This window comes from Ceratotherium simum, chromosome 1 (assembly GCF_057802395.1).
Source record: "Ceratotherium simum simum isolate JZ-2026a chromosome 1, ASM5780239v1, whole genome shotgun sequence".
Classification (NCBI taxonomy): domain Eukaryota; kingdom Metazoa; phylum Chordata; class Mammalia; order Perissodactyla; family Rhinocerotidae; genus Ceratotherium; species Ceratotherium simum.
Genome location: NC_141900.1, coordinates 15,350,023 through 15,377,414, shown reverse-complemented (window position 1 = coordinate 15,377,414; position 27,392 = coordinate 15,350,023). Strand labels below are relative to the sequence as shown.

General features: G+C 38.5%; 1 protein-coding gene across 3 annotated transcripts in view; it reads left to right on the top strand.

Moving 5' to 3' along the window:
* The window catches only part of POU6F2 (POU class 6 homeobox 2), a 467,650-nt gene that overhangs the window by 90,068 nt on the left and 350,190 nt on the right, over window positions 1-27,392 (top strand). For 2 of the 3 annotated variants that reach the window (XM_087435729.1, XM_087435666.1), the window contains exon 2: window positions 14,643-14,814. In XM_087435729.1, the coding sequence (XP_087291855.1) occupies window positions 14,643-14,814 (172 nt within the window). Of the gene's footprint in view, window positions 1-14,638; window positions 14,815-27,392 lie in introns of those variants that run through there. The other variant, XM_004441473.2, reaches the window with a different exon arrangement.

Below are 27,392 nucleotides of genomic sequence, written 5' to 3'. Positions count from 1 at the left end.
CAAGTGACCAAGGGTGTTAGAAGAGAGTTGCTTTGAGACATAGAGCAGAGGCCCCTTTCAAAACGCTGCCCCGGCTGTGGGAGGGGCATTGATGCCTGAAGAGTCTGGTGGGTGATGTTCTTTTTCTGAGAAGCTCAAGACTGTGTACAGTCCTTAAGCCCCCCTGGGAGGTGAGAGATATCATTTTAGCTGAAGGAAACATTCAGAGAAGTTAAGTGACTTTTCTAAGACTGCGTTAGGACCTAGTCAAGTGTCAACTTGATTAGGACTTCAGTGAAGTCCACTGAAGAATGGACTTCCGTGATGTTAGGGACCTGCTCCCTTCCTCACCTGGCCACGTGTGCCCAGGGGGACTTGGGTAATAATCCAATTAAACCGGAAAACCAGAAGGTAGCAGCCCGAGCAGGTTCTGTAAAGGCAGGTAAAGCTGAGACGTGATTCATTTAATTAATTTCTCAAAAGAAATTAAGTTAATGTAAAGGCTGTTGGAGTATGATAGTCAGAAAAAAATGTGGCTTAAGTTCGGGTTTTCATAAGATTTGAGTTACTGAAATTTTTTCTGGGTCCATAGAAATAACAGCTTTTATATGGTACAATAAACTTTTTGCAGTCTTTTATTTTTAATTAAAAATTTATTTTAAAAAAGGTGGCGCGAGGAAACTTTTGGAGGTGATGGATATATTTATTGTCTATACTGTGGTAATGGTTTCACAGGTGTATGCATATGTCCAAACTCACCAAATTGTATGCATTAAATATGTGCAGGTTTTTTATATCAATTATATCTCAATAAAGCTGTTACATCTTGCTCAAAACCCTCAAGTGGTTTCCTCTCACATTTGGAATTAAATCCCAAATCCTCACAAGGGCCCAGAAGACCCTGCCTGATCCTTCCCGTGGCCACTTCTCTGGTGAGTGGCCACACCCACTCACTCCCCCTCAGCCACCTGGGTCTCCTGGTCCCTGGAGGGCACCAAACAGGCTCCCAGGCCAGAGCCTTCTTCTCACTGTTCCCTTAGAAAACTCAAATGCCCTTCCCTGCGTTCATGATGGCCTCTGACTGACAGTCCCTTACGTGTGCGACCTTTCTGATCACCTTACATAAGTTACACACCCACACTCCTCTGCACACCTCACCCTGCTTTATTTCTGTTCAGAGCACCCATCACTACCAAACGTCGTGATATTTCATTAATCGTTTTTGTGGCTATTGTCAGTCTCCCACTGTCATTTCAGCAGCACTTAATCTGTCTTGTTCAGTGATGTGTTTCCATCACCTTGAAGAGTGGGTGGCATGGCACACAGTACTCACTCAATACATATTTGTTGAATAAATGAATAAATAGCATTAAAAACACTACCAATATCAAAGTTAAATGAGGAGAAAAAAAATCTCCAATAATCCTTGTGCAACAACAAATGAAAGTTTTCCACTGGATTTAAAAAACTCATTCAATTTTTAAAAATCTATTGTAATTGACTATATCTATTTTTATATCAAAAGCTTGGGAATTCATTTCCTAGTTTATCTCGATGTTAATTTGAATTTACTTTTCTTCTTGTTTTTAATCAAAAAGATGATTTCTGGCTGATTTTTTTTAACTAAGTACTCTGCAGGTTTGATTAGAGTTTTGCTTGACATACTAATGAAACAAGTGCCCATAGGTGGCCCCCTCAAGATCCAACAGCCAAGGGCAAGCCTTGCGGGCGGAGTGCAGATCCCGCAGGGCTTCCTAGCAGGAAAGGGGCAGCTGTTAGTGGGCATGGAGGAAAGGGGAAACATGGGCCCTTGTAGCCGAAGCCGTAAGAAAGTAGGAGAACCCAGCAACAGACCATTTCTCATTAGTTTTGTGTGGGAAACAGAAAACTTTTCAGGCAAAATGTGTGTGCATGTGGAGAAATAGCGCAGAAGCTCAGCGGAGTAGAATGAAAGAGGACTGTGTAACGAGGCTACATTCCTGCCACGGGCGATTGAGCCTTCTCTGGGCACTGGAACATTAGTGTCATTGGGACAGACCCCACTTAGATTAGGGATAATTCAGCAGGCATTGAGTTGAAATTGTCTATTTTCCATCTATGAAGCATCGTCTAAGCAAATTAATAGTAGAGGAGTGGGAATGGGGATAGTTGGAGGCTTCTAAACCCACTAAATAGAGCTCATTGTTTATAAAGACTTCAGCACATCTGTTTTTATATGCTTTTGAGTGTGCCTTACGGATTTGTTAAAACAGGTCTGTTTTCCTCTCGACAATACATTAACCATTCTTGTTACTGTAGGTGCTTGAGGATATGAGAGAAGGAATTCTTTAAAAATACTCAGTGATAAACAGCAGTAACTCGGATGCGCATCTGCTCCATTGGTAGCACAGCCCTTGATTGCCAGTGGTCCTGCGGATGGCTGGGTTGGTACCTTGTTTCAGTGCGTGACTCAAAAGATAGTGGGTCACTAGTTGCAGATTAGCTCCCTAAAATCAGAAATTAAATCTAGAAAAGCCCAGTTAGAACTCCCCGGGTGGAGCAACATGTTTATTCATTAGGATCTGTAATGATGTTACAACAGTGCTTCAAGGAGAGGGTATTATGTTTGTGGGTATGCGTGCCTGGTCCACACGCTTAGTATACATCGGCATTTTACAGAAAAGGAAGATAAGGGGGCCCAAGAAAACGTTGTGTCTGTGAGAGAAAGTACACTTGGCTCATGGAAGATGCTGAATACCATTATTCTCTTTCCTTTACTGATGTTTACTCGAAGGTGAAATTCTTGGTGGTAGCAAATGTTTCTTGATCCTTACGTTCCCCACGGTCCCACGCACAACATCTCGCACATTATGAAGGATCAATAAATATTCGTTGAATTGCGTCACTTTTGTCTTAAGTAGACGCTGATTCAGAGCCATCCTCGATCGTGCAAACTAAAGAGGATACAAGCAAATATTCATAGAAGCTGGCCTCTTTTTAAAATTGCCCTCAATTTCAAAGGCTAGAGATTCAAAGAAGTATTTAGTTAAGTCTCTTTTTATAGTTTGGGTTGGAAACAAAATACTTTTAATAGGGGTTAATAAGATAGCTGATGGCGTGGAAGGAACCCATAAAAGACAAACCTGCCAGTTCATGTATTTGTGAGAGCCCAAATCCCCAGGAATGAGAAGATCTAGTAATCTTTCCAATCACATTCTCCCTCCCTTCCCGCCCCCACCTCCTTGGAATTATGTTATCTCTGCTCCTCTTAAAAGCTCAGAAGCCTTTTGAATTGGAGCGCCATTCAAAGGACAGTCAAGGGTGACCCTTGGAATATTACAGGAGAGTGGATTACAGGAGAGGGAGGGAAAGGGGGCCGCTGGGGCTGGGCGTACCATGTACAGACCCAGGGCAGAAACGAGAGGAAAACGCAGGAGCTGTACTAGGCCAGAGAAATCTGCCTGGATTGCTATGAGGGATGGGAAGCAGCAACATAGCAACCCACAATATTAGTGTCTGGCGCGTGCTACTGCAGCTTGAGAGAGGAGGAAAGGAAGACACAGATTAGTGAAATCAGTTAGGCAATGGCCTTTTGAGCAGAAATAGAATGGTTCCTTTAGAGAACGTGGCTACACAAACCTTGGAAAATTAAAAGCCAGCAAGTGTTTTAATTCAGGGATACAATTCTACAGAATTTACGACCCTCTGATCCTTACTTATTTTTTTTTAAATAACAAGGCCTTAGGATTTATAAAGCAAATTCCTTCTCAAAAGATGCCAAAGTAGGGCTGGCCCCGTGGCTTAGTGGTTAAGTGTGCGTGCTCCGCTGCTGGTGGCCTGGGTTCGGATCCCGGGCGTGCACCGACCCACCGCTTCTCCACCCATGCTGAGGCTGTGTCCCACATACAGCAATTAGAAGGATGTGCAGCTATGACATACAACTATCTACTGGGGCTTTGGGGGGAAAAATAAATAAATAAATAAAATTATTAAATAAAACAAGATGTCAAAGTAATTTAGTTTCCAAAAATCTATTTTTTGACCTTTATTCCATCATTCATAGATATTGATTCTTGTTTTTGTTTACTAAATAAAATCAATGGATATTTAGTGAGGGCTTACTATGTGCCAAGCTCTATTCTAATACATATTTGGAGTCGAAGGACATGGCGATGGGCCCCTACTCCTCAGCAGTGGTTACTTACTGATTTTTGGGTGGAGGATGGGGAGATGGATGATGAATCCCTTTGAAAATCTGAGGAAGGCTAAGGAGCTTCTCCACAATAAAATGCACACACGTTCAGACATTGTCAGAAGAGTTGCAGACACAGAGCAGTAAACAGACACCTCTCTTATTATTACGATGCAGTCGACCATTCTAAGCACTATTTGTGAATTATTGATTTAATTTTGCAAAGCTGTATCATGAGGCATATACTATTATTACTCCCATTTTCCTCTCAGGGAAACTGAGGCTCAGAGAGATGTAAGTCCCTTCAGTGAGTAGAAAGTGACCCTAGGCCCAAGCACAGGCTCTCGGCTCCCACGCCCAAGTTGTCCCCTGGCACTGTGGGCCTGGGGACATGTAAGGTCCGGGTGAGGCTGGCCACCGTCAGCCCGCTGTGGGCCAGAGGGAAGGCATGCAAGGCTGACAAGGCAGCCCCCAACACTTTATTGCCACCTGCCAGAAAATCACCTTGGTATGTTTACAATCGTTGAAAAATGTGAAGCCACATTCTCTGGCTGTGCGTGGCCTGTCTGTACTCCATGGTCCGAGGAGACCCAGGCCTGGCTGAATGTGGAGGGTCTGGTGTGTTAAGCAGGAATTTGGACCCAACTCAGAAGGTACTGAGAAACCGTCAGGTTTCAAACTGGATTTTTAGGAATGTTAGTCTGTCAGCAGGGGGCAGAATGGATTTTTCTATTTATTTATGGAAATTTGAAACTATAGGGAACTGGATTTTTTTGAATAAAAAGTTTTTCTTCTCAACTGTACGTCCTTTGCCATTCACAAAGGAGAATAGAATTAGAAGTATCCACATAGTTAATGTATTATTCATTTGAGTGTATATTTTCCTCTGAGAGAAGTGATAGCATTAGAACATTCGTAATAAAATCGTATTTCTAATGTGCTGTGCGTGTTTGATGGTCCTGCTCCTGAGTGGCCAGAGGGAAGGAGAGTTACCGTGTAGGAGCGGGTCAGGCTCTGCGTGGTTGGGAGGAGATTCCTCCAGGCTGGACAAGGGGCTGGACTGAGCTGTGAGGCTGAGGCCCACCGTGGGTGAGCCGTGTGCTCATCTGGGGCCACCCCGAGCTCTGGCACTGATGCCTTTGTTCGGGGAGCTCTGCCCCGATCCAGTGGTAGCTTTTCTCCAATTCAGCCTCAATCGTAGAGAGAAAAACACTTTCCTTTCAGTGTTGGTATTAAATTCTTCCATTTGTCCTATGGTAAAACAAAGTCACACATTCACACAAAACCAAACTCACGCCTGGAAGCAGAATCTGGGTCAGCATGTGTGTGTGTGTGTGTGTGTGTGTGTGTGTGTGTGTGTGTGCGCGCGCAATGCCAGACAAGTAAGATAGCCACGTGAGGCCTCAGATTCATATGTGTAATTTCTGATACTATTAAACGTATTTTTAAAATATTAAAAATATCAACTAAGGACAATCCTTGCCCTTAATTTTCCTTCCTGTCTTCCTTCCTTCCTTTTCCCCTTCTTTGTCCCTCCCTCCCTTCCTTCCTTCCTTCCTTCTTCCTCGCAAGCAATCAATCAATTAAAACACTTACTGAGAGCCTATTTTATATCAGACACAATGCCCAGTATTGGGAATTCTGACACATGTCTGCCTGCAAAGGACTCAAACATCTCACCTGTAGAATCTAACCTGTAAGTGTTTTGGAAAAGTAAATGATTAACCAATAGGAAAACTGTCATGAATTTATTGCATCTGTGATGCATTGCAAATATGTATTCTGGGCAGACCTGTGAAACTCTTTCTTCAAGTATACTGGAGACTCCATGTAAAGTAGATAAGAGGAGCCAATATGGTGTTGAAAACTGGGAGTGAGCTCTTTGGTCCTCCCTTGCCTCCCTTTGAGGTCCTGGAGGCCCCTCCCTAAAAACCTTAGGGCTTCTCAGTTCAGTGCTCAGTTTGAAAACTCCGAGACTAGAGACCAGGTCTTTCCATTCTGTGAACCGACTATGTCATCCACTTTTGCAAAAGGTTACAAATGTTGATATATGTACATGCACACAATTAGTATAAAAAGTATATATTAAGTACCACTGTTAGAATTTTTAAGATGGTAGAAAGTAAGCTTTTTTTAGAACAGAGATTGGATGTTCTCTCCTTGTACATTCAGATCACTAAATACAAATTCACTGTAATCTGAGTTGTATTCTGATTAAATCCTGATACCTATTTGAAGCAATCAGATTATGAAGAACGCATGAATATAGGGTATGCGTATGCAATGTCAATACTGCTGTATAACCCCATTACCAAAAGACCAGATCTAGATGAGCCTGGATTGAACTTTTATTGATGCTTTTTCACAAAGGCAGCAGAAATTGAATTGATGGTGCTATTAGGTTGTCAATGCCAGTGTCTCCCTTTCTTCCCAGATAAGTATACATGAACCATCACCCAGTCATTTTAACCTCTTGGGAGCAACAGACCTATGGAGGTTCAAGGTGATGATCTAGACGAGGTGTGTCTAACGGCAACAGATGGTTTGTAGAAGTCCAGAACTGGCAGACTCCTGTTTGATTGATTGTTATGTGGTTATTTCCACCTACAGGTTTGTGCTGATGAGCTGTTTTCCTTGTCTATTTGCTTGTTTGTGTTTAAACACAGCTGCATCTGATGCTTTAGTCTTTAATTGGAGTCGTCTTGGGAGAATAAGCACTCGGGGTGGGGCTTGGAGAGAGACAGAGACTGTAGGTGGCAACTGACAGTGGGGAAGGAGATTGCATATGTATCTGAGGTTCAACAAAAAGACAAGAGACTCTTAAACTGTGCCCATATGTACACCCTGGCTCTGGACCCTATTTCACTCTGTAGTGACCGTGCTTGCCCCTAAGACAGTGTTCATCTAACTGTGAGTCTTCACTTAGTATAGTGGGTTGTGTTGCAAATGGCCTAAACAAAATCTTATGCACAACTATTGGGTTCTTTTTAGTGGATAACCAGTAATGGTTAGAGATGGATGAGGGTTTGCTTTATCCCCAAAGCCTTGCTACCTGGTTATAATAGAAACAAGCTCTCAGACTAAAAGCTGCAATACAGACAGATATTTATTGAACACACTTTTATTAGCAAATAATCTGCAAATAGTTTGTTCAGCCTCTCTGTAAGCTTGATGAAGTCACAGTTCCCTGTCATTTTGGGTGAAGCTAGCACACCTGGCATGGAAGGTTCATTAGGGCAGATTTGGCAAGATTCTAGAAGCAAGATGTGTTTCTCTCACAGTCAGCATCAGGCAGCTAGAACTCTGTGACCCAAAGACTAGACATGGGACAGTTTGGGGACCAAGTCTTAGGCTCCCAGCCCCAAGGGCATAGGGACAGGACTTGCTAGGTTCTTAAAATTCTCTGGTTCCATGCAAGGCTGGAGAATGTCTCCAAAATGTTTTAGCCAATACATATATCTTGAATATGACCAATTTAACCAGATGAGAACCCATTTCTAACCTCCATTAATGCTAATCAACAAGTAATTAATTTCACTCAAATTAATATAAATTACACTAATTAGCAAAATGCAGGGTGAAGGAGTAGTGGACAGTGAACAGAGGTAGCTGAAGAGTTTGTGGTGGCCACGCCTTTCTGATTAAATGCTAGCTTTGGAGCATAAATATTGATTAAAGCACCTGACTAAACCTAGGGTGGAGCTCAGGGGTGGGAAAACTTTTTCTGTAAAGAGGCAGAGAGGAAATATTTTAGGCTTTGCAGACCATAAGGCAAAATCTAGGCTGCCCCTGACGAAGGGATATGACCTTGGAAGAGGCTGCTCCTTTAAGGCAAAGGCAATTTCTGGGAGGGACTCAGCTGTGAGCTGTCCTCAGCCAACATTCCTGGCAGCTGGGAAATGGGTGCCTTGGTCCTAATGGTGGGGAATCTGGGCAGCACCACACAGCATCCACTACAGGAATACAGCATGTATTCCTGTTCCAAACTGAAGGCATGGAGAGAAAAGAAACTCACAGTCAATTGGATGCCTTTATGTGGGCAGTATGGTGGAAAATGGTCTATCTGTGTAATACTTTCTATCTTTCAATTATATATTCATATACATTATCTCTCCATTACCTCACTCAAGTCTCACAAGATCCCCCTCGAGATATGCAGAGCCATGTTGGCATAGAAACTGAGATGGAAGAGACGGTGACTCACTCGTGGCCATGCAGGTGCTTAGGACTTAATCAGGGAACATCACTGAGGTCTCCCAAAGTCTCTTCAGAACATCACTCTCTAAACCCAGCATTTGTTTTCAGTTTTGATATGCTCTGCTTGCTTTTCACAGAATACTCATTTATTTTGGAATAGGATTAAATAAAATTTTAGCCACATTAATTGTAAAGTTACAATTAGAGAGACGGGAGAAATAGAAAACAGTTGAGAATATTGGGCTGAGAAAGGCATACATGTTGGGATCAACATTTTGCTGTGAAAATCTATTGTGGGATAATCAAAAGTGTATATATTTAAGCTGTGTAATTAAGTTCACTATAATGCAAATTTGTCTGTTGAGTATTTGCTAAAAATGTGGGATTTTCAGCTTTTCTCAGAACAATTTTTGTTTGCAGTCTAGGAAACGACATTTAAAATAAAATAATCAGTGGTGGGTGAATTTATGGCGTCTCTAATGTCTTTTGATCTTTATTAAATTTCATAAATGAATATATATACCTACATCAATAGAAAAAAACTTATAAAAATAAACTGTGGTCTTGCTTCCAAAAGTCAAACAGAATGTCTTTTTAAAAATTTTGATAGAAAGAGGAAATATTGAATGGTAAAAAATTAGAAAGTATTTGTAACTTTTGAGGGAAAATATTCTTCGGTACATTAAATATTGTATTGAGAACTAACCTACATAATAATATTTGGTAATTGGTAAAAGAAAGAGAAAAATTGTTTTTCCTCATGACAAAGGGAACAAAATTCACACTTGAAGTTTCCTTTTCTCCATACCCATCAAGGTCTAGTTTCTTCCTCTTAATTATTTGTGATTTTGATTTTTACCTCTTCTCAGTGGGAGACACTAAATAGAAAGTATGATTCTGTCTTTGCATCTTAAATTGGCTGTATGTAATTTGTTTCCACGTTTGTCCTAAATTGAAATGTAGCATTTTAGGAGGAGGGAGAATCCAATACATTTTTTTTCTTTATAATGAATATAAGTTTTCTATTAAATTCTTGAAATAGATCTGTGGAGTATAATACTGCAATATTTTGGCGCTTCACAACCAAATGAATAGTTTCTTTGGATTTTTGAAGCCTGCCCATCTTATTTACATTTTCCTTAAAGCTTTTCTGATTACCTGTTTCCTAGTTGGTTTGTGTGTACATAAAAATATGCTGGACCTAGGTCAAGCTTAGTTTGGAGCGGCACGGGTATTTCCATCATGTGGCTGCCACTGGACACGGATGCCTTGCGCAGTTAATAATCTCGCTATCTTTAGTTTCTCTGACTATAAAATGAGAATGATTATACTTAAAAAAATTCTGTTGGTTAAATTACTGAAGGCCTTTAGCTGAATTATATCTTTGTTTGTCTGGTATTATTTTTAACAACCTAGTAAAAGCCCAAGTTGAATTCTCTCCTTCATATATATAGTGCCCTAAATATCTGTATAGTGCCCTATATTTGCTCTTCAAATGAAGGTTTGACAACAGAAAAACACGGGGACATCTTTATTTTAAAATTACATTAAAGGATATCAGGAATTAGTATATGAAGAGAGTATATACAGTTAGTGTATACTAAGCTATATATAACTGTATATGAATAAACTGTAAGGAATATTAACGAGGTAAAGGAATGTGAGAAGCACTGATCAGTTGTGGACTTCTTGAAGCCTTCTAGCCTATTATTCCAGAATTGTTAAAAACTACAGCTGTGATTTACATTAGCTCATTTACATTAGCTGTAATCTAAGTAGGTACATTCTAAAATGAGTTTTAAGAAGCACTAGATCTGTTAGATAATATAATCAAGATTATAAGGAAATGGCCATCCATGGACAGATAATTTGGGGAAATGCTAGGTTAAGCAGAGTTGATCAGTTTTTTTCCTGGTAGAGTTTTCTGCTGCGTTTTCCATGTAGGTTTGATTACAAAACTCTTTTATTGTAGAATATCTTTTGGGACAAGTGTTCTATGGAATGCACTTCGGGAAATACTGTTTTATTCCAACTTTTTCATATTCCAGATGAGGAAACTGAGACTGAAAGTGGTTAAGTGATTTCTAAGTTGGTGTAGAGAGTGAACCTGAATGCCAGCCTGGGTACTTAACACTGTCTGATGTCATGTCTACTACACCACATTGCCCCATAGATTTCACCCCAGAGGAGTCAGACAGAGAAGTGTTTTGTTCCTAGAGTCTGAAGGGAAGAAGATACTACACACAGCATGCTCTGGGAATCAGTTATCCGGGGTTTAACACCCTTCACAGTCCGTAATTCAAGTTCCGGGAAACCCCCTGGGTTACTAAGTCTATGAGCCTCGGTTTTTCACCCAGTGCCCACTGTGCAGTATAAAAAGATGCTGATCTTTGGAGCTGAATCTACTTGGGTTCAAAATACAGCTTCACCACTTATTAGCTGTGTGGCTTTGTGACAAGTCATTTAGTCTCTCTGAATCTCAGTTGTTTATCCCTAAAATGGGGCTAATACCTTGCATGGTTTGGGTGATATTAAATACATCTGAAGTGCCTATCTGGTAAAGACATTCAATAAATGGCACGTATTTTTATTCTTTAACAATACCTGAAAGAGATTTAAATAATCACTGTGTAGTTCTGGTGTTGATTACGGTCTTTTCATTGCAGGACATGGTGAAAATTTTTGTTGAGATTTTGCTCATGGAAATTACCTCTCTTGCGTCTTTTCTCATTGTGTGGCTCTTGGGTCTCTGATGACCCTCTGAGTGTCCTATAGTGGCACATGCCACATTCTATTCTTGCACATAGTAGTGTTGTATATTGGACCAGTCACTTTCTTCTATCATGACTGATGAATGAATTACAGAGAAGTACCAACTTCTTCTATGGTAGTTTTGACATTTTCAGATTTTTAAGTAAGAGTCTTCATCAACTCTATTTTTTGCCTGCACTAGCTATTTCTGTTCCTATTTGCTGCTGCAGAGATCCTTGTACATGTTGAAGTTGCAGCTGTCTTACATTCCTGCAAGCATCTATGTAGATGCATGTTGGAAAATCCTTTCTTCATGTTGGCAGAAAGGATTTTACAGACTGCCATTGCTTTTGGCAGGGAGAGAATGACTTCCAAGCTGAGTGCTGCTTGAAAGAGGCACTCCCCCATCACTTATAAGACTGTACTCAGTGGTTACTGCTTGTGACACATTTTCAAATGGACCCCCCAGTGGCTGCAGCTGTGATTAAAAGCTGTCTGCTCTCTGCCTCACTGGGAGTTTGCTGTTTAACCATGTCATGCACATATATATGTGAGCTACAGCTGCATCATGGACAATATAAAGTGTTTTGTAAGATAAAAAAATCAAATGAGTGCTTGAATGACAAAATCCTGAATTTTCTAAGCTCAAGTCGCTGAGAGGCACTAGTTGGGAACCTCGCCATGTACGATGTACATGAAAGTAATTTAAAGAAGCGCTGATGGTCAGTGAATACACACCATCTGCCAGCACGTGGTTTGCACACATCACCCAGACTGAGCATCCTACAGATCTAAGTGCACTTGAACTTGGCAGGTGCATTCCAGCTCCTCTGTGTGATTCAGGATTCAGTTTGACCATCCACAAAGAAAGCGAGAACAGAACATTCTTTTTTTAAGACCTCCCAGATAGTCACTGCTACATTGGTAACCAAGTTTGTTTTATCATGAGGGTGGTGAATGCCATTCTAAACATAAGTTTACCGTTAACACTACCTCAAATGAGCAGTGTGGCCACAGAGGCTGGATGTCTCAAAGTCACAAGTCACACCCCTTCCTTTAGATTGGAGAGAATGAGTATTCAACCTTTTATAAAGTGAAAAGAATGTACTACATTTAAACCTGGGCTCTTTACTTCACATGAGTATATTTACCAGAGCCATCTTCCCTCCCACAGCAGTGTTCCCTCTACTACCCCACCCGCTCCACTAACTGAATCAGAAGAATCCAACATGTATTCTTTCTTAAATACGTAGGAAAGAAATTTGGGAATTTAATAATTTAGTGTCTTCTTTCCCCTCTGCCTGTCCCCCTCCACTTCCTTCCCCCATTTTCAAGAGCTCCACATCCCAGCAACCAAACACAGTAAAGGAAATGCTAATCTATCACCAGCAAATTTAGGCTGACAATACTGTGAATTGAGCACATTGATTACATTGATTATATTTCAAATATTTACAATATGGTGAGACAAGCCTAATTTATTTTCTAAAGAGTTCAAGGTAGGCATCACCGTTTCCAAGGGGGAAACGATGGAGAACTGTTTGTGGTTGCTATCTGCAGTCATCTGATGCTGACAGAGAGTAGTATTTTATTTAGTAATTAGTGTAAAGGGGAGAGGAGCTGTCATGTTGGTTCTTAAGCTGGAGAATGTGATGAAAGATGATATCTGCGATCTCATCCTTTCCACTTGTTTAGGATTGTCAGGATGAGAAATGTCAGCATTATGAAAGCTCGACTCTGCTCTTGATATGATAAAACCCTTCAAAAGCCAGTCTTTCTCTCTCCCTCGTCCCCCTCCTTTCTCGCTCTCTCTCTGCACTTGCTTTTTTATTTATCCTGTTTTGTTAGATGGCAGAAATATAATTCTTTTCTTTCTTCCTATTATAAGCCACGATTTTTGTTTTATTATATGTTTCACAACCCCTAATGCCCCACTGAAAATTACCTTGTTAAATGACAGTGTTTCAAAGCCATGAATCCTTTCCACCATTCCCTCAGAGGTTTGAAACAGTCAACAGACTGTAAAGAATAAATAATAAAAAAGTATTGATTATTTTGATGACTGTGAGATTCAATTAAGTATTAATTTTGCCCTCCAGTGGACCTATCAAGGTATTCAAAAGGGAGGATTCGGCTCAGCTAAATGCGTGCTGAGTGCTTCAGCCTTAAATAGGGAGAAAATGTGTTTACCTACAGTATTTGAAGAAGAAGTGCATTGATGCACAGAGTCCAATATTTAAGTGCTGTGCAAATTAAGCCCTGGTGACAGTGACATTGTTTTCAGTGGTATGAGTATTGACTAAAGAAGTGCATTTGATGACAGCTTAAACTATTTGTATTGATTAACATTTTCATAGATTATCATGTGTCATATCAAATTCACTTTTCAGGTATGAATACATTAAAAAAAATAAGCAGAGGCACACCGCAACCAATGCAATGATGGGATAGGGGAGCACGCCGCCCCACCTGCTCCTGCGCTGGTCACCTGTTTCCTGCTCAGGAACCATTTAGGCATGAACTTGGCAATAAATAGCTCCCAGAGAACGCAAAGAGGGCACTTCTTGCTTTCCTTTTCCTTCCTCATCCGATATTTGCGCCAATACCATATTATGCGTCTTAGTTTGCAAATGGAATAAAAGGCTACATTGGAAAATATTTCTGATCCTAAAATGCCCTCCTAATGAGCTGAAGATAAAGCAGATTTTAATTATTAGGGGGTCAAGTTTGCCTTTCTGGAGGTGATTTTTGTTTTCTTTTTCTTTAATGCTCTGGGCGTATGATGCTCTAGGTATCCGAATTATTGAACACAGTTTGTAAGTATTTTTCCAATTCCTTTAAAAATTTTTAAATCAATTTTCATATATTTTGTTGTGTGTTGTTTGCTTTAAAATGTTCGTTTGATTTGGGGTCAGCTTCAGTCCCCAATCTGGGACCAGTCAAGTCAACTCCTAAGGGTGCTTATAGAATTTACATAAGAAATCTCTTTTATTCCGTTGAAAGCGTTGTGAGGACTCTTTTCTCCCTGTCTCTTTTCTCTGCTCTCCGGATAGGGTTTAATTGCTTCTCCCCCAGGGAGAGGGCTTCTTAAAATAGCCCGTGGTTCCTCCATAGGGTGCACCTTCCTTTTCAGTATGTTGCCGAAGTACAAACCCAGCACTTCCTTTTTTCTTACTGCATTAAAGACGGAACAAGGTGTAAAAACATTCGCACAAAAGCACATCCCACAATTAAAGCTGTGTTGGTTAGGTTGCTTTCAAAGAAGTTTTTTTTTTCCCCCCTCAGAAGCCTCCTGAATCTCTCACATGCTAGTTGAGCTTTAATAGGGTGGGGAGTAATGGAGAACTCCTCGGATCTGTAATAGCTCTTCACTTGACTGCAGCCAGCAATAACAGCGGGAGCAGCCAGAGATAAGAGAGAGAGGAGAGAGGGAGAGTGTGTGTGTGGAAGAGAGAGAGAGAAGAGAAGGGAGGAGGAGAGAGAGGACACGCACACTAAAGCTGCCACTTTTTTTTCCTCCCTTTCACTCTTTTCCCCATCCTAGGATCCAATGATAGCTGGACAAGTCAGTAAGCCCTTGCTGTCAGTGCGGAGTGAAATGAATGCGGAGTTGAGAGGTGAGGACCAGGCTGCTACTTCAGACAGCGAGCTGAATGAGCCCCTGCTTGCGCCTGTGGAATCAAATGACAGCGAGGACACTCCCAGCAAGCTCTTCGGTAAGTCTGTCTAGGTATTTCATTTCAGTCCTACCATGTTGTCCGGAAGAGCAATCCACCCCCTCTCCTTTTTGCCTGTTGTTCATTCAATTTTCTTGTAAGTACTAAAGAGGAGCTTCGCATCTTGGAGGGGCTGAGCCACCGAGGCCGATTCCAGCTGGCGAGGAGAATGTCCCTCAAACTTTTCCCAACAAGGAACTTCCTCGTTGCCCGTTTTGACTTGTCACATATTGCCAGAGTGCCCAGGCTAGACATTATTTGAAAAAAGAAGAAGGTAGTAATAATCAGGAAATCAGTGCCATTGTGAGAATTGGTTAACATTTATTGACTAAATATCGACTCGGTTTCGGGTTGCTTCGCAGCCTTTTGTTAAGGGGAAGGAGAGTAAAGAGTTATTATCTGCAGTCAAGAGACAGGAGAGAGGAACTGAAAAATATCAAGACGAGTCATTCTATGCCAGGTAAACAAAGGTGGCTATGGGAATTGCTCCGAGAAGTAACATTTTGTAACCACAATTAGAAGGAATAGCTCTTCCTTTGAAAGGGTGATAAGGGAAGAAAATAGGTCCTTGGCATCCCTCTCCACCCCTGTCCCCATTAACAGATGTTTATAGCCTCATCCTAAATGTGGAGGCAGCCCAGGACCTTTTAGGAATCATTGTTTCATAAACAAAACAAGAACAAGCAAAGTGCCACTCCAGCACAGACATCTGTCATTCAAACAGATGACACTCTGTAAGCCAACTCAAGCAACTGCGATCTCTAATCAGAAAAGGGAGCGAGCTGTTGAGGCGCGTGACTGAGTGATGGATGGCAATAGATGTTTCTGCCTGAGAAGCACTTTATGGGACAGAGTGACATTAGGTTTTCAAAACAATTGCTCCTGAAACACTTGCTTTTAATTATTTTCAAGTGTTTATGTACTTACAACGCTAAATATATATATATATATGAAATACATACTAACTAACCATATATTTTTATACCTGGTATCAGACAGAGAACTGCTTGGTCTCAGGTTAAAAACAGTCGTGTGCCCGAACTTCAAAGAAAAACAACACCATTATGTAGACTGCTTTGTTAAGAAAGTCATTAATTTAGTGAAAAAAAATAAGCTTTATTATTTTTTAACCTACAGAAAGAAAGCAGCTGTGATAGCTTGCTTACTGCAGGCCAGCTTCGACAGAGGAGCTTTTCTCTGACTTGAAATGCTCACTCAATCAAACTTTAGAGGGGTATTGCAAAGAAACTTCCTGTTTCAAATTTTCTATTGGTAAAATACTATTTTATACTTAAGAGTAAAATAGGTTGCAGTTTCAAGAAATTTTATCATATTACCATTTCTTTGAAAAGTAGCAATTCCACCTCTGACATAAATTTTCCATACTTAGGCATTAAGGTTTCAACATTTTCACTCTAAAGAAATATTTTGTTGTGGTCTAAGTTTTTATCTGTGTAGGAAGAGTTATGTTCTAAAACACTCATTTCATTTCAGAGGGTTAGTGAGAGAAGTCAGATAAAATTATAAATTATAGGAAGGCAAAAAGCCACGCTCCAGCTTCTCTGATGTTAAGTATACTAATACTAAGGACTTACTTTTAAAAAGTAATCAATTGTGAATTCAACATAACTACAGATAATGCATTACTTGTTCCTAAACTTTGCATGCATCTTTAAAAAGTAAATGAATTTTGTAAACTTAGACTTATACCTCCAACTTTTTTTTTCAAGTAAACCAATGAAGGGGTAATTAATTTGGCTTCTCAACATTTACTTAGATTTTCCAACACTGAAAATTGTTATAGATTTGTTATGTCACCTCTTACAGATTTGCATGTGTAGAGAAACAAGTTTCAAAAAATCTAAGAGGGTCAAGGAAATTTGAATTAAAAGTTCACTGAAAAAAATATCTTAATGGAATCTTTATGGGGTAAACTAAGGAATTATAGTTTAGTTTAGAAATCATAGTAGGTTTGGGAAGGTCCTCATCTTCTCTTTGGAATTCTCAACTTCTGAATTTGTGCGGGAGAATTCGGCACAATCTACACCTTATATCTAATTGTCCTTGTGTTTTCACCTAATCTTATGTTGTCTCTAGAGTGCTTTCCCAACACAATGTGAATATTTCCCAGTTTCCCATTAGGTAAAGAAGAAATCAGTAGATGAATAGTTTTGAAAATTTGAGAATAAAAACTGGAGACAGTATGAGACAGAAAACAGATTCACCTTGGAAGGAAAGCATGCTCATGGTCTCTAAGGTTTCCTTAGCCATGGGGTCGATTATGCTTTCACTCTGTAAGATTACTGGGACTTAGCTTTAGTAATTCTAGTTTATGTAACTGACTAAAACTTTCTAGAATAATTCTCTTCCAGAATTTTTAGCAACTTTGGCAGCACTTAATGGGTGATAATTTAATGGATCATTATTTTATTTGACATGAATATGTTCAAGTTTTTTGTTTTTATATGTAGTTGTGATTATACTCTTCACTTGATAATGAGGAATTACATTTTTCCTGAATAACTGGGAACATCTGGGTTTATCTCTAAACAATGATTTCCTAATATCAAACCATCATTTTTATAGCATATACATTGTGTTATTGAAAACCGTGCTTCTATAATGAGAGGAGCAGACTAAGACAAATCATTGCATCTTGATATGTTTACTTTCATGGAGAGACATTAGCCAACAACAGGAGACAAGAGGAGCTCCATTTTTTATTGTACCTGAAATTTCAGTATAAATGGATTTCTTTGGAGCTTATTCCCCCTTCTGTGCCTTGTTCAAATTAGCAGTCCAGAGGACAAGTCTGTTTCTCTCACAGTATGGCACCTTCAGCCCAAAACTGCAGGACAAAGGCTAATTCTGATGCCCTCTATGGATAAACAAAGGAAATTCCAGGAACCCTTGGGCCTTTTATGCTTCTCCTTAAATTGCACCTCTGCACTTAACAGCATCCAAAGGGAAGCATACTGTGCGGAATGTTTCAGTGCTTCGAGCAGCTCAGAACACCAGAAGGAGAAACCAGAAGCCATATGCCAGCCTAAGTAGAAAGTTCAGAAAAGGGCCCTTGTGTTTTATAAAGTAATTACATCAGAGGTAACGTTTTGCTTAACTTGAACATCCGTGGAAACTAAAGTACACTTAGGAGAGATGAATCCTCATTTCATTGAGAAACATGTGGTGAGGTAGTGCTCTGTGATATCATTAAGTGGTGCATTATTTATTCTTGTAAAGCCCGTAGAATAACTATCTTCTTTTTCAGTTTATGACTGTTTTATGCTAAGCTCTGAGCCGTGGGAAACAGTATGGAGGAGAACAGACTTGCGTGTTGGGGGGCGTCATCAGGGAGTCTGGCTCTGTGTCTCACTGCGTTTCAGCTGCGTGATCAAATGAGCTAGGCCACACAGGGCCAGTCATTTAATCTGTGACTAGTGATGTACATATTCGAAACCATTCTCAAAACTGGCCTTTGGCAAACAGTCTCAAAGGGAAGAAGTTGCTGTGTTTCTCTTGTGACACTTATAGCCCTCGTGTCAATGTGGTGCTTCGTTTTTAGTTATGCCCATCAAGAATTCAGTGTGCCACATTCAGTCAAGGTGGATGCTAAAATTCAAATGGTAGCATCAACAACTTGGTCAGGAAAATGGCCACAGAAAGGATAAAAATAATATATACCCCTAGAAAAATATCTGTACTCAAGTTTCCCTATGTAGTCTCAGCCGAAGAAGTGAGACCGCATAAAATATGCCCTAAATATTTTATCCTAGATATATTTGAAATTTGTGAGATGATTTATTAACAGTTTTCCTCCTGGGAATATTTTTATTATTTCAAGTTAAACCTCATGATTGCTTTTCCTAAAGTCCCAGCTACCTTGGGTGGCTGGGTTCATCTCTGTGGCTTGCTTCTCAGTTGTACCTACTGCGTGTGAATTGGGCACACGGCTCTAAAGCCTTGAGCTGAGATGTAAACAAAAAAACCGTTTATAAACATTGTATCTGAAATAAAAACTGGTGGTTGGTTTTCTCTTATGATATTGTGTTTTTCTAGGTTAAAAGAAATTGCATGCAATGATACTTTTAAGAGTGAGTATTTTCAATGTCATTTATCTGTGAACTATTGGAAAAGAGTTGAAAGTTGGGACAGCGATTCTTCTTTGCTAGAAAATGTATTATCTATAGGGTTTTTCTTTTCCTTTCCTTTCTGTTATCTTTCTCATAGAAACATGCATTATGAGATTTTTTTTTTTAATTGCCATCCAGTTTGACTTGATTAGAATTTATGGCAGTGGAGTCATTTTCAATGACAAAAGGATAAAGGACTAAATTGTCTGTCACCCCTTGAGACAGTGGTCTCTGCAGGTCAGCGTGGAGGTCATTGGTAGGGCATTATGGGGACTGCACTTGGTGGGGACGCTGCCTCTTGCCTGTGCAAAAGTGGAGGCCTTCATAGTGTCATTACTGTCTTTATTACTTTATTTAAACATCTCTCTCAAGGTTTCAATGCCTTGGATATTTATAATATTCTGATAAAATATGCTGGGGCCAGTAATCAACACATGGGAGTTGAGCCCACAGGGAATTTACCTGGGAGGTGATGAGGAAAATTCCCTGGAGAAATAAATTTATTTAAAATGTTCATCATGCTTCTATATTGTTAAAAGTTTTGATATTATCTCAATTGAAAATTCATACTATCTATCCCTGAAGAAAGTGTGTTTTGCTAGGGAAATATTAAAACAGCATATTTTTAAATCAACTAAATAATTTGAATAATAGATTCTGTGCAAAAACAGTTATTTAAAAGAAACCAGTAGATGCCTGTATTTGTGTAAGGAAATGGGATTGTGATAAGGTATTTGTCAAAAATCAATTATGGTTTAATAGTCAAACAAGCCCTTGTCGTGCTTCTCTCTGACGACTGAGGGGGAAATGCACATTTACATACATTTCTTAACATTTAAGAAAATCTAATGCTCCGAAGTATTTATTTAAAAAGTCCAGTGACAGGCTGTGTGTGTTTAGACAAATTTAGTTTAGTGGCTTTTTTCCCCCAGGAAACCATTGTAATACTACATTGATAAATAAATTCACTTTAAATGGCATTAATGTATCAGCTCTGAAATACAGATCAGTCCATATAAAAAGACACTGATGTTCAAACTTTTCAGCACATTCGTTTGTTGAGCTGTGCTCGTTTCTAAGTGGCACTTTAAGGGAGAACAGTGCACAATAGGTGACATAAGATTCAGTGGGGACTTTCTTAGTGCCTTCCTTTTCTGTCTCTCTGCCATGCCTGGGGTACTCAGGTCAGACCTCTGTTTAAAGAAGAAAGTTCAGTATTGTAATGTCTAAGGATGCTACTATATGGTTACACATTAGCAAATCAAAATGCTGATATGGTTTTACATTTTTTCTTTTATTTTGATTGCTACAATTCTTATATTTTGTTAGCATTGTTAAATTGTCCTATAAACAACTGGAAAGAAGATAAAGTATTAGAAATTACATTGATCTTCACCATCACCCCTTTAAATGATTCCATTTTAGTCTTTTTAACGTCTTGCACGTTTCTGACTTAAAGGTTCTGTGGCATTACAGTGTTTTTGCACAGCCTAGTTTGTGTCATAATTAATAAATAGAGGTGCATTCCAGATTCAAGCTTCCAAGGCTCAGCCCTTAAGTAGACTGCCTTCTTTCTCAATTACCTGATTTAATTATAGCATGAGCATTATTCTTTTCAAGAATTGACCAAATAAAATTTTCTCCCACTTCAAAAATGAGACTTAAGTGACTATTTCAAGTGGACCTTGCTTGTTATTAGGCAGTAAACAGATAATTTGTGAGAGCACTGGTACTTTCTTTGATTGGCGACCTTGCTGGTTTATGTTGGGGGATTAATAATACATCAGACATTCACACATTAAAAACAGAGTAGATGTGAAAGAGGCATGGTGGAGGGTGCCTTTCCGCTATTGGGCTGCCCCTGATTATTCTGGCCTTCCCTGGGAATGGGACTGTCCGAGGAATAGTCACTTTGCCCAAATATGCACCTGGCTCCAGTTAACGTTTCTTGATTTTCTTATCCTAAAGAAAAGGAAGCCAAGTGTTTATACCAAACTGGCACCCTGTCAGGGGGCAATCTGTGTAAAGTTTCCTGCTGTCAGGTTAATAAATTTTTAAAAAATATCCAAAGGCAGAGGTAGCTAGAGAAAGCTCATAGTAACAGTTGCCATTCTCCAGTGGATGGGTTTCTCTTTAATATCCAATGTGGCTCTGGAATTTTCTTGTTTGTTGTCATCCCAGGTTCTATACTTCGCTGGTATTTGTCTTCAGTTTTCCTTTTATGAATGCCATTTCAGTCTTACTTTTTAAATGTTTACCCTTTTAAATTTCAAATGTCTTTTCTTTTAGAGGGAAATAAGTGAGCATAATTTGTCTCGATCTCGTATTTTACGGTTGAATATTTCACTTATGCTATGAGCCTGAATGAGGGTCCAAATCTGTCAACATTGGACTTTTCTTTGGGAGCACCTTCAAGTAATATTTATATGAAAATCCATTCGTAAAGGAATGTTTGGGCTTTGGCAATATGGGGGCTTCTGATGACATCTATTTATTAAACATGTTGACTTGACTCAATCTTTTGATTCTCCCACCTTCTGATTCTCAAAGTCAGATTTCATAAAAATATGAATCGAGGGTGGACTAGTTTGGTGACATCTCTTACTCTATGTTGTGACACTATTGTGAGCTATCAAAAATGGAGTAAGCCTTTTTAGTGTAAACACAGAGGTCAGAAAGAATGACGCTGAATCTTTTTTAGTTCAAGAAAGTTTGTCATTCTCAGAGAAATGGAAATTATCTTTGTTTCATAAGTATTCAAAGATCATTTTTAAAAACCACCTAATCAAGATGCATAGCTCCTAATGTTTCTTTTTAATAGTTAGCTGCTCCTTTTTTTTTTTAATCCTAGTACTTTATTTGAATGTCTATATTTTAGTTGAGAATTTAAAAGAAAATCCAGGCTCAAACTTCTCTTATAGTCTTTCCTTTGAAAGTGCTTTTCAGAGCCTCTATGTGGCCAGAATATACTTTTTTTTTATTTTAATTAAAAATTAGCCACCTGGAACAACATAACTAATACAGTCTAAGTCACTTTTAGTAGAGGACTGCAATAGCATCAACACTATTTGAAAATATGAGGAAAAAATGATCAGATTACACTTAGCGAAACTAAATAATATCATTACACATAAACTAAATGCTTAAGGTTTGCTGTCCTGAAGACCATTTGAAAATGGGATTCTATATGAAATCCGCATTCATTAAGATGGTTAAAAATGTTCTTAGTAAATAACTAAAATAAAACCTGTTAATTTAGCCCGAGAAATAGGTAGAATATTAAGGTATTTTTAGGACAATTAAAATGTACCAAAGAGAGCCAACATGAAATGATTTAACAATTTAATGCATGTGTTTGTCCTGCCATATATTGTTGCTGGCATTAGTAGTTTTCTTAGTATTTCATCTTTTTCCGTAAAATAATCAGTGTTTTCTGAATTGATATACTTTCCAAATATCTTGTATTACTTTAATGTCATCCTATTAGTGAGGAAAAACCCCCAGTTGTGAGAAAAGTTTGTGAAAGCCAAGAAACCCATATTTAAAGACTAACATTAACACAGTGTTTTAAAATAACGATGCACATCTTCCATTTTCTTATTGCTTCCATACCTTATTTTTGTTTCCCTGTATTTTGTTTCTGAGGCACTGTGAATATACAGTGAATAAATGTAATGTTACCCATGTAAACATTTGTGTGAGTCTATGGTGTGTTCTCCATATTTTCTCCTACGTCCATATGATACTTCAAATTGTCATACTAAATTTGTAGTATGTATATATTTTCTCTATCATAAAATTAATAAAGGCTAATTTATAATGATAAGCTTTTTTTAAGTTCATGCTATCCTATATCAGTTAAATGTATTTCTCCTGTACTTACGCATAATTAAAAAAAATAGTTTCCAGATAAACTTATCAGAATTAATAGTTTACCAATAAAGGACAACTAATCATATTGTATTGCTTCAGGCAAAGTTGGGCTACAATCCTAGTTCCAGTGTCTTCTCTGAAGCTGCTATTCACTGAGCAGAGGAGACGACAGGATTTCTTAGAATTTGTGCAGTTTAATTCAGTAAAGAGATTTGGGAATTTCTGTACAGTTTGATTTATAGGGAATATATATATATATATAAAGATACAAATCTTGCCCAAGCTAGGGAAGATTCTTGGAATCTAAATATTGGGAACCGAAATATTTGTCTATTTGTGGGCTATGCATACATTACAATATAAACATTTATCCTTTTCTTTTTTTAAGTAAAAGGCGTTGTTTAATAGTTAGTAAGCACAATTTTTGTTACACGTTCCCGTAAGGGTTCCATGTGCCTAAATATACATTTACATGTACACATATCAGAATAGAATGGGTGGTTGATGTACAATAAAGAAATCACATTTTAAATGTTTGCTATTAAAGTAGTGTGGTATAATTAATCTCCTTTTGCAGTTCTTGATGGCCACATATGTGGTGATTTGTCTTTTGATATCAATATGGCAAGATTTATTTTTGTAAATTAATGGTCTGGGGTTACTATTGCATGAGAGAATCATCACTGTCCAAGTAGAAGAGAGGCTGAGGGATTAATTTGATTTAAAAATGCAAACATTTGAAGCTGTTTAAAAAGCATGAAAAACTATTATTGCAGAGTGAGTTTTTGCCAAAATCAACCGAGGATAGAAGAGAATAAAAAGCCAAATAGAAAAACACATTTTCCTGTATTTAAAAACGTATAGATGTGGAAATGGTATGTGGACTGAAATGCCCTTTTCCAAACCTGCATTTTTACTTTAATATATCTAATTTTATTTAGCGAAACATTGCAAAATAGAAACATGTCAAAAAGGAAGCATACAATTTGCAGAAGGAAGAGCATGAAATAAATATTGAATAAAGCTAACATTTTAATGGATCCATTTAATTATATCCATGTACTGCACTGTAATCTATGCAAGGGTAACTATTCACAATGGGGATCGTCTTGATTGTGTGGGAAAACTTGCACACATTTCTGGGAAGAAACATACATCATCATTTTTGGTGTTGATTGGCTCGTCTTATTCTAACTCCTAAGATTAAGACAGATTTGATTGAAGAGTTACCTAAGAAATTGTTCAAATTTTCATACATACTGGTTTCTTTCTTTGCTTTGGTTTGGAATCTTTACTCCTTCTATTATATTCCATGTTCATAGTAATTTTCTAACAGTCTAGTTGGAATCTGCAGGCAATCAGAAAAGTGTTAAAAATTAAGCATCATGCTTTGAAAGGGATTAATGTCTACAGCTGCCTGCTTAAAAAAAGACAGAGCCGGTCACGTTGGAGATTGCTGATGGCATTGGCATGGTTGCACTAGCCTACAATGGCGGCTACTCATCTTGTCATCTGCAGTGTATCAATATGTTTTTATAATGATACAATAACCTGAACTCTGTAACAGTTTATGGTCCTTTTGAGAATTCTTATGGATTCTTAGAGTGACGGAGGTCTGAGGAAAGATCTTGAAAGCTTTCACAAAATCTGGCTGGGTGACAGAAAACTAGCATGACTGTGATTTAGCTGCTAAGGAATCCTATTGACTAGAAACATCATTAAATTTTTAAGTTAAAACAAAACCACGGCACAAATGGTAGGTACAAAGTATGAGGGGTACCCAAAAGGAAGGCAGAAATTAAAAAATGCTGAAGAGTCTGAGATGAGGGGCAAAATTCAGCAAGCCCAACATTGATCTTCATATCCTACTTCAAAAAAGGATTTTGTTTTATAGTGTTCTGAATATTGCCATGCGCACTGGAAATCTGCATTAGTGCATTTCCTTCATGGAATCTATCAGACTAGGTTGTTGCTTTTTCATCTTCTTTGGCTATTTTTAGTCAATGATAAATAAAGAACTTGAATTTTGAATCTGGCACCAGTGAGAGAGAAAACCAGAAACAGCAGGAAATAACTATGACGAGCAGCTTTACATCAGTATATGCACATAGATCTCAGTCTTCTTAACATTTGTAATACTGCTAATTGCTATGAGCTTTTTATAACGCACTTTCACATGAGCTCTCAAAACCCATAAAAGTGTGGCATGTAAAGTAAATTGTTTGTCACTTGCCGACGACCTGCCATATTTATTGTCAGGAGAAATGGACATTAGTTGGAAAAGCAGTTGTAAAAGGACAAACAATTTTTAAAGATGGCAACGATGTGTGAGGGTTTTCCCTTTTCTAACAATGAGCCACCCCTTCAGACATCAAAAGACAAGATAATAAGACACTTCAAGCACAATTCAAGATTATATTCAACATCTAAAGGCTCGTCTCTTGTCAGTTTGCATTTACTCTCCCAGGGATGTGATGCTTCTATCATCTTTCTGTCAAGAGGAGTCTGGCAGAAAAGGCGAGGGCTCTTATTTCACACACTTAGGGGTTTTTATCAGATCGCCCACACTCGTTCTGATTCAGCCAAAATGGGGGAATAATTGGAAGAAGGTCATGCACAAGTGCAAAAATCTCACATTGATTTCCGCGATTAGAAGGCATTACAATTGCACGTTTATATGTTAGTTGCTGAGATGTTTTGTCAGTTTATTTGGTAATATACTTTTGTAGCCTAGAAAAAAAGATGACTTAAAATCTAAAAATAGATGGCCGAGGCTGAAATTGTTTCTTTCAATGTGACCAGATTCGAACATCTAACAAGTGAACATAAAAATAATTTAATGCTTTTAGTTTAACGATATTGAGATTAGCTTATATAATGAAATATTTCATGTAATGTAAAAGCAAAATAGCACACTTGTGCCCATCAGAGGAAAGAAATATATATGTGAAATTATTTTTTAAAAACTTTAAAAATTGATTTCATTTATTTAATATATAGAAAAAAGGTGATGACATTTTCAATATAAATGTAATTATGAGGCTATTTTACAATGGTTATCAAATTTTTAACATTTTGTACTCTTTGAAATTACAATGTCATTATATTTGTCATTTTATGCCATTCTTAGTATATATGCCCTTTTCCAGAGAGGATACTAAAGAATAAAGTAGTTTTATAATTACTATTATTATTCTCTGTCAAAATTCATCACATTGCCTCCTTTGCTCTTTGACAGTCACAAAGCTGTTCAAAGAAACATTCTAGTTTATTTTTTGGTGAGGGGGCACATCTATAGAAGTTAGAAGAACCAGTTTTTCCTCTCAAAATAAAACAATTGATGAAAATAAAACCATGATATCCTGGGATCACTTCTATATTGAATCTTTGAGATTACTTTTCCTAGGAATTTTCATCAACTCTGTGAGTTTCCATTTCTTATATTTCTATACTTGCTGTGAAGTGTTTTGAAACTGACTTTCTTAGTTTTGTGCTACTTGGGTGTACATATATAGAATGGAGGTAAAGCGTGGTGTCATAAAGTGAAACCCATAATTTGTCTTATTTATTATATAGGTCTTTTCTGTACTAGACAGTTGATGCATTCAACATTCAACTTGATTTGTTGAGTGAGCTCATCCACCCAACAAATATTTGTGAGTACCCGCTCTGCGGCAGCAGCTATGCTGTGTTCTGGGGACTTAGTGGAGAAAACACCAGACAGAATCGATCACCTAGTCTAGCTCACCCAGTACACTAGATGCTGAGGATGCAAAAATGAACAAGACATGATCACCCCACCCTCAAAAACCTACAACTAAAATTATATATTGACATTCTATTTCCTTCATCATGTCCTGTGACTCTTAGGAGATCTGAATCTTCGATGTTGTGCATTTCAGAAGTTGTTCATTTGGTCAGAAGCTTAAACGTTTGAGAAAAGCTATTATCCCAAAAAGTGAAGAAGAAGAAAGGATTATAAAGTGATTCAGGACAAATTACATTCATAATGTTTTCTTCACAGAGTTTGGTGCTCATGCTATAAAACACAAATGCAATTCTTTAGCAATTGTCTCTTAGTCATGTCCAGAGGGAGAAGGAACTGGATTTATCTTTTCCTTTCTGTCTCTCCTGCTTCCATTCTCCTTCCGAGATTCTTATTTCTTCATCATGCAATATAATGTAGTGGGTCAAGGTTCTGGAGTCAGCCTGTTGGGATTCGAGCCTGACTCTGCCACCTGTTAGCTGGCTGGGCAAGGTACATAACAGGTCTAAGCTTCAGCTTTCCCATCTCTAAATGGAGGTATTGATGGAGCTTTCTTCACAGGGCGGTCTTGAGGTTGAAGCGAGGCGACACATGTAGAGCTCTATTGAGCGCCTGGAATGTAATCAGCTCTCAACAAACACCAGCCATACCACACTTTATTAAGAGGTGAAAATGAACTTGCCATTTTTAGAAGGAATTGGATCACTTTTTAGCAACAGGCATCAGAAAACCAACAAAAAAATTCTGAGGCCTTTGGTATTAGCCACGCTTCTCCCTAAGGAAGCATCAGCCTCTAGGGCTCTCTTGGC